Below are 6,818 nucleotides of genomic sequence, written 5' to 3' on the forward strand. Positions count from 1 at the left end.
AGGGTCTCTAGAGGAGGGACCTGCATTGCATACATATCAAACATGCTAAGTCCAGTGAACAATTGCTTTTATAGATTACCTGCTTTTCTCATTCACATTGGTGTCATGTCACCAGAAAGACATGAAAGAAAGAGAAGGTTGCGTCCGTGTAGGTTGAATGACAGGATGTGTGAGTTTACTCCTAGGAACGCGGTGGGCATAGCAGAGAGATGGGGCTGAATGCATCCTGCCCCTGGGAGACTCCAGGGATAGGAAGGAATGAGCGTCTCGTTTTCTTCCCTCCACAGGGAAACAGAATCTCTTGGGCAGAACCAGCAGTGATGGACCCCAACACTCTCTCCATGGAACAGGGGAAGCAGTTCTTAAAGCAGTGCGGGATCCCACAAAGAGATGTGAGTGCGGGAGCCGCGGGGTCCCCTGGGAGGCAGGCGGAAGGCGGGGAGTCCAAGCCTAGGGGGACGGTTGAAGCAGGCTCCCCGCCCAGGATCGGGTCGTAGTCAGGGTGTCACAACCTCCTTACACGGACACTGTCCCGTTAAAATCGATTTGTAATTCCTCTCAGGGACACGGGAAAATGCCAATGCCACCGCCCCTTAGTTCCCACCTGGGAACAGCAGCTCTTCCCGATACCCTGGGCTGTCACTCTTGGGCCATTTGAAGGTCACCAGCAAGCCCCTCACCGGCTGTGGAGTGAAGAACCGTGAGATTGCCTTTGCGCCCCATAGCTTAGCTCCTGCGCATGCGTGAAGACTTCAGGTGTTTGGTTTTGCATTCCTGACTCATTCACAGAGAATATGGTCTCCAATCCCATCCAGGTGGCTGCGAAGGCCATTAATTTCTTCTTTTTATGGCTCAGTAGTATTCTATCAGATTGATTGATAGATAGATAGAGAGATAGATAGAGAGACAGATAGATAGATAGATAGACAGACAGATAGACAGACAGATATATAGATAGATAGAGAGATAGATAGATACACACAGACACACACACACACACACACACCATGGTTCCTGTATCCGCTCGTTGATTGTTGGACATTTGGACTGCTTCCATATTTTTTTTTTTTTTTTTTTTTTTTTAGACAGAGTCTCGTTCTGTCGCCCGGGCTGGAGTGCAGTGGCCACATCTCAGCTCACTGCAAGCTCCGCCTCCCGGGTTTATGCCATTCTTCTGCCTCAGCCTCCGAGTAGCTGGGACTACAGGCGCCCGCCACCTCGCCCGGCTAGATTTTTGTATTTTTTAGTAGAGACGGGGTTTCACCGTGTTAGCCAGGATGGTCTCGATCTCCTGACCTTGTGATCCGCCCGTCTCGGCCTCCCAAAGTGCTGGGATTACAGGCTTGAGCCACCGCGCCCAGCCTGCTTCCATATTTTTGCAATTGCGAATTGTGCTGCTGTAAGCATGTGTGTACAAGTATCTTTTTCATATAATGACTTCTTTGAAAAAAAGAAAGAAAAAACAATGAAATGTGAGACTGTCCAGCATTCCCTTTAAAATCTCAGGAAGCTGGGAATTCGTCCTCTCCTCTGCCTTCCTCCTGCCTGCAGAACTCAGGTTGCCTCTCCATTCTCCTTTCCCTGCATTAGATTGACTTGATGACAGAGAAATGGGTTGTTCTTGCCTCTGTGGAGGTTCTTCTGCGATTTCCTCTGAAGCCAGGAGAGGATCTGACCGCCCGCTGTGTCTCGAATGAAAAATGTCAGGCTTTGGTGGACCGGCCCCCCACAATTTCACAAAGACGTGAATACCAAGAGGGGAGGTAAGACAAATATAGGGAGTAAGGTTGGGATGGCCAAGCACAGTGTGGGCTCAAGGTTTCCGCTGGACACACCTGAGGGCTTTCATCTTGCATGTCCCCCCATGACATGGGCTGTCTTGTGTGCGATGCCTGGCGTGAACGTCCACATACGTGTCAGCGTCGCAGGATCCTCAGAGGGCTGGTCCTGGCTTGGCTTTGTGCCTGCCTCTGTGTGAAGAGTGGCATGTGGTCACAGGGGTCTCATGTGAAACGTCACGAGTGTCCATAGGTTGAGTATGAAAGCTTTGCAAAGCTTTGAGCTTCTGGTAGGTTTTCAGAGTGAGAAATCATTTTGTGACAATGGCGGGTTTTCTGGAACTAGCTGGGAAAAAAATCACTTGTTGTTAGCTATTCATCTCTTGGCTTTGATTAATATTGTCAGAGGGTTTCAGCTCTGAGGCACTGACTGCACACAAACTCAGAGCCCAGAAAACTTTTATGCAAGGCTGCAAATCTCACTCTCCCTCTAGAAATCAAGCAGCATTTGGTTGATAAAATCTGTGTCCTGTTCTGGGAGTAGGCCAGGCTGGGAGAGAGTCACAAAATAGCACAACTGGGACCTGGGTTCAGAGAGGACCAAGTTACAGTGGGCATGACTCAGTGGCCAGTGTGTCCCTCCATCCCTACTTGGGTACATAAGGGTAGGAGGGACTTTCGTCTGGTGTCTGTGTAATGCTTTCTCTTTTTCTGATGACTAGGAAATCCAGCAATCAATTAAGAAAGAGGACTGATCAGAAGCTGAAGGACCTGCCACAGATGGCAGGTCATCCTGTCCATCACCAGGCTCAGAGGCCCCCCACAGCCAAGAACCCACAGAAGCAGCAGAGGACACCCATGGGGCAGAGGACTCCCCCAGGAGAGGAGGAGGAATCCAGGGTCAGTGGGGGCTTGAAAATGTTGGTAACCAATGGACACCAGAGAGCAGGCTTGAACATGGGAACCGTGTTTATGACTTAGGGGTTCCCACTGGACTCACGCCGACAGGTCTGTGCTCTCCTCCCTGGCAGATTGGCCCATTCGGAGTCTCTGAGGCGCAGCCTCATTCTCTGTCCAGTGTCATGTCCAGCCTGGTGTTTGCCGAGTCCTCAACACTGGTTCATTATCTTCATTCTCAGACACACGCATCCTTCCTCCTGGGAATCCTGTTAAATGGGCTCTGGGGAGGACGATAATATCTTGAATTTCCTGGCAACCAACAGCCCATGGGCCTATGTCCCCCTCCTAAAATAATCCATCTCCAACCCCCAGGTCGTGCGTGAACCTTCCCAGGTGCCTGTGATTGCTGTTGACTCGCTGCTCTCTGTCCTCCTCCACCTGCAGGTGAAACGCAAGAACTGCGGGGCCTTTGGGCACTCAGCCAGGAGCAAGACCTGCCCCATGAAGAGGTGGAGTGGGGCCCTTCCTCTGCAGCCCCGGGGCTCCCACAAGGGGAAGGAGAACCTGCAACCAACAAAGCCCCAGCTCCCCCAGGCTCCAGGGCCCTTCATGAGGATTGACAGAAAAAAGGAGCAAGGTCCAAGGTAAGGATTTTGGAGGGTCAAGGACTATTCGTGAGGTCAGCGCCTCAGGAGCTGGTGTCTCCCCCACTCTTTCTGTGCAGCCTTCTCTAGGCACACACAGGAAAGCTCCACGTGCAGGTGGGCGGGGGCCGCTGCCTTCCAGGGTCCACACTCCGAGCTTATTCCAGCGCTGAGAGTCTCTAGAGGGCAGGGGCTGTGGAGACCTGGGGATGTTGCCCGTGGTAGGCAGAGCAGCACCAGGGTCTGAATGAACTTAGGGGACCTGGGGCCATGGCCGGGCAAGTGGGGGGAGCTTCCTGGAAGTAGGGCTACCTCTGAGATGAGAGAAGGGGCTGTCTTGGCAAAGTTCATAGAGGCCTGAATGTCTCCCTCACCCAAAGCAAGGGCTGGGCTGGGTTCCCGGAGGGTGCTTGGTTCCCATTCACTGGTGTGGGCAGGAGAACCAGGCGGGTCCGGACGGTGAACGTGATTTCTTCCACAGGCCCCAGCAGCAGCAGAGCAAAGCTCTGACGCAGACATTTCCCAGGAGTCCCCAAGAGAAAACACAGGGAACCTGGAAGGAGCCAGTGAAAGCCTGTTTCCTCCTGAGGGTGAGCATTCCCCGGCCCCTCCTCTGTTTCTCCTCTGGGTCCCCTGATTCCTTCACTTCTGTGCCCCTCATGGGTGGGGATCATCTTTAGACCTCGGCTGCCCTGCAGGAGAACTGTGCTACCCGAGGACTTCGCATACTCCAGTTTCCTCCTCCTCCTCTTCCTCGTCCTCCTCCTCCTCCTCCTCCTTCTTCTTCTTTTTCTTCTTCTTTTTGAGGTGGAGTCTCGCTCTGTCACCCAGGCTGGAGTGCAGTGGTGCGATCTCGGCTCACTGTGAGCTCTAACTCCTGGGTTCACGCCATTCTCCTGCCTCAGTCTCCGAAGTAGCTGGGAATACAGGTATCCACCACCACGCCTGGCTAATTTTTTGTACTTTTAGTAGAGACGGGGCTTCACTGTGTTAGCCAGGATGGTCTCGATCTCCTGACCTTGTGATCTGCCCGCCTCGGCCTGCCAAAGTGTGGGAATTACAGGCATGAGCCACCGTGCCCAGCCTCAGCTTCTTTATTTGAAAGTTGGTTTCTATGCCTTTATTTGCAAGTTGGCCAGCAGATGCTGCTGGGCGCATTTCAGTGCCCGTGGGGAGTGACTGATCAGATGCCTTTGGGATACTGGCTGCAGATAAGGCGTCTCCTGCATTTTTTTTTTTTTTTTTTTTTGAGACGGAGTCTCCCTCTGTCACCCAGGCTGGAGTGCTGTGGCCGGATCTCAGCTCACTGCAAGCTCCGCCTCCCGGATTCACGCCATTCTCCTGCCTCAGCCTCCCGAGTAGCTGGGACTACAGGCGCCGTCAAGTCGCCCGGCTAGTTTTCTGTAGTTTTTAGTAGAGACGGGGTTTCACCGTGTTAGCCAGGATGGTCTCGATCTCCTGACCTCGTGATCCGCCCGTCTCAGCCTCCCAAAGTGCTGGGATTACAGGCTTGAGCCACCGCGCCCAGCTATTCCTGCATTCTTATACATGTTCTTACATCTGCTTTCAAAAGGAGCTATGCCATTTCCAGTCTCCACGTTGTGTGGGGAATTGATATTCCCTTGATATTAACAACAGACAGCATAAAGACAGTTTTAATTTTCATATGTGATAGTCACAGCAAACAGAATAGTAGGCCATCTTTCCCCAACACTATTCCTGAAGTGACAGTTCTGCATATATTCAGTGACCATGTGTACATCCTTTTCTGTGACGTTTAATTTCCTGTGTCCTGTCTCTTTTGTAGGGTCTTCCCTATATTTGATCCTGATTTAGACGCAATCCCAGTGCGTGTTATTCTCCCCTGTTTCTCATGTCAGCCTGTCCTAGCTTGCTTCTCGTGTTCACACAGCTTCTGTTGTGATGTGGTTTTACATGTGAGTTCCCTGCTTCATAGAGTTTGGAAATTCTACTGCTGAGCTGTCTCATGTGAGGTGTTTTCTCCTGCAGCATCCTACCATGCCTCTGCCTGTCCACAGCACCAAGAAGAGATCTGTCCTGGGCCCTGTGTCCACAGGTCCACCGCCTGTCTACATACCTGGGATGACATTACTCTGCCCTTCGGGTCACAATGATCGAGCTGAGCTGAGCACCTGTGGACCCACCAAGGGACATGGCGGGGACATTACTGCCTCCCTGCTCCCTGTTCTGAAGAGCTCCCACCAGAACCCCACTCTCAGTGCCAGGCCGCCAGCCAACAGTCCTGACGTGTTCTCCCACGGGGCTCCCCAGCCTGCCATGAAGGCGTCTGCGCTGGGTCCCAGCCTTAAATCCCAGGCAGAAATCAAACGTCCCCATGCAGATGCAAAGCCCGGACCACAGCAAGTCAGACGAAAGTGTGGTCAGGACTCCAGAACCCAGATGCCAGGAAAGCAGCCTGCCCCCGTCCCCACCCAGACCATCCCGAACCCCACAAAGAAAGCAAGACTCAGCTCCTTCCAGACCCCCGCACTGAGAACTCAGCTCCCGGATGTGGGCACTGTGCGGACACTCCAGCCTCCCTTCATGGCAACTGGACTTGGATCCAAACAGGCACCCAAGGCGACCACAGAGACAGCAGCCACCAAGACAGCACCTCTGCAGCCCATCAACTTCCAGCCCCTACCCAGCTCACCTTTCCTGGGCCCAGCCCAGGGCTGCCCCGTCGTCCAGCCTGGACCACCCATTCACGTTCCAGGGAGGCCCAGCAGTGTCTCCTTCATGAGAGGGGATGAGGGACAGGAGAGCCCCAGGTTCAGAACGCCTCCCACGTCCCGCCCTCCTGAGAACTCTGCTTCTGCTCAGAGCCCTCACGTCTCAAGGGAGCCTGAGGGCCGGGGTCCCCAGGTCCCAAGGAGTGTCCTCTATGAGGACCTTCGGGTCACTTCCTCCTCTGAGGACAGTGACAGTGACTGAGGCCCCCAAGGCAAGGAGACCCGGCTTCAAGCGCATGTGACTTGGAAGTGGCTGAAAGGCTGAGAAGCGGAGAGGTAGGAAGCAGCGCTGTGCGGGGTCAGCACTTCCCTGGCAGCGGTGCCTGTTCAAACGTGGACCCCAGATACTATCGGGGATCAAGGAACCCTGCCTATTTACATTATGTAAATTTAACCTGCATTAAAATGGGGCTTATGAAAGTGTCCTATACTTTTCTTTTTCTTTTTTTTTTTCTTTTTTTTTTTTTTTGAGACAGAGTCTCGCTCTGTCGCCCAGGCTGGAGTGCAGTGGCCGGATCTCAGCTCACTGCAAGCTCCGCCCCCCGGGTTTACGCCATTCTCCTGCCTCAGCCTCCCGAGTAGCTGGGACTACAGGCGCCCGCCACCTCGCCCGGCTAGTTTTTTTGTATTTTTTAGTAGAGACGGGGTTTCACCGTATTAGCCAGGATGGTCTCGATCTCCTGACCTCGTGATCCGCCCGTCTCGGCCTCCCAAAGTGCTGGGATTACAGGCTTGAGCCACCG

At 53.3% G+C, this 6,818-nt stretch overlaps 1 protein-coding gene across 4 annotated transcripts; it reads left to right on the plus strand.

Moving 5' to 3' along the window:
- The first annotated feature begins 6 nt into the window (after positions 1 to 6).
- LOC111528750 (protein FAM90A27P-like) lies at positions 7 to 6,496 on the plus strand. 4 transcript variants are annotated; one of them, XM_026450549.1, is made up of 7 exons: positions 7 to 392; positions 563 to 815; positions 1,591 to 1,763; positions 2,501 to 2,678; positions 3,123 to 3,322; positions 3,804 to 3,912; positions 5,333 to 6,496. In XM_026450549.1, exons 2-7 carry the CDS (start codon positions 795 to 797, stop codon positions 6,275 to 6,277), a joined length of 1,626 nt encoding a protein of 541 aa, XP_026306334.1. In that variant the 5' UTR covers positions 7 to 392; positions 563 to 794; the 3' UTR covers positions 6,278 to 6,496. The 4 variants fall into 4 exon arrangements, with proteins under 4 accessions (XP_026306334.1, XP_026306335.1, XP_026306336.1 ...); XM_026450550.1 differs by having other exon boundaries at positions 563 to 756; XM_026450551.1 differs by having other exon boundaries at positions 563 to 700.
- Positions 6,497 to 6,818: the final 322 nt, after the last annotated feature.

This window comes from Piliocolobus tephrosceles, unplaced genomic scaffold (assembly GCF_002776525.5).
Source record: "Piliocolobus tephrosceles isolate RC106 unplaced genomic scaffold, ASM277652v3 unscaffolded_21742, whole genome shotgun sequence".
NCBI lineage: Eukaryota > Metazoa > Chordata > Mammalia > Primates > Cercopithecidae > Piliocolobus > Piliocolobus tephrosceles.

Coding starts and splice junctions, on each gene's coding strand:
- LOC111528750 (XM_026450548.1), top strand. CDS start 210: ATGGGGCTGAATGCATCCTGCCCCTGGGAGACTCCAGGGATAGGAAGG. Junction 2,679..3,122: donor GAGAGGAGGAGGAATCCAGG/GTCAGTGGGGGC, acceptor CTCCACCTGCAG/GTGAAACGCAAGAACTGCGG. Junction 3,323..3,803: donor AAAAAGGAGCAAGGTCCAAG/GTAAGGATTTTG, acceptor TTTCTTCCACAG/GCCCCAGCAGCAGCAGAGCA.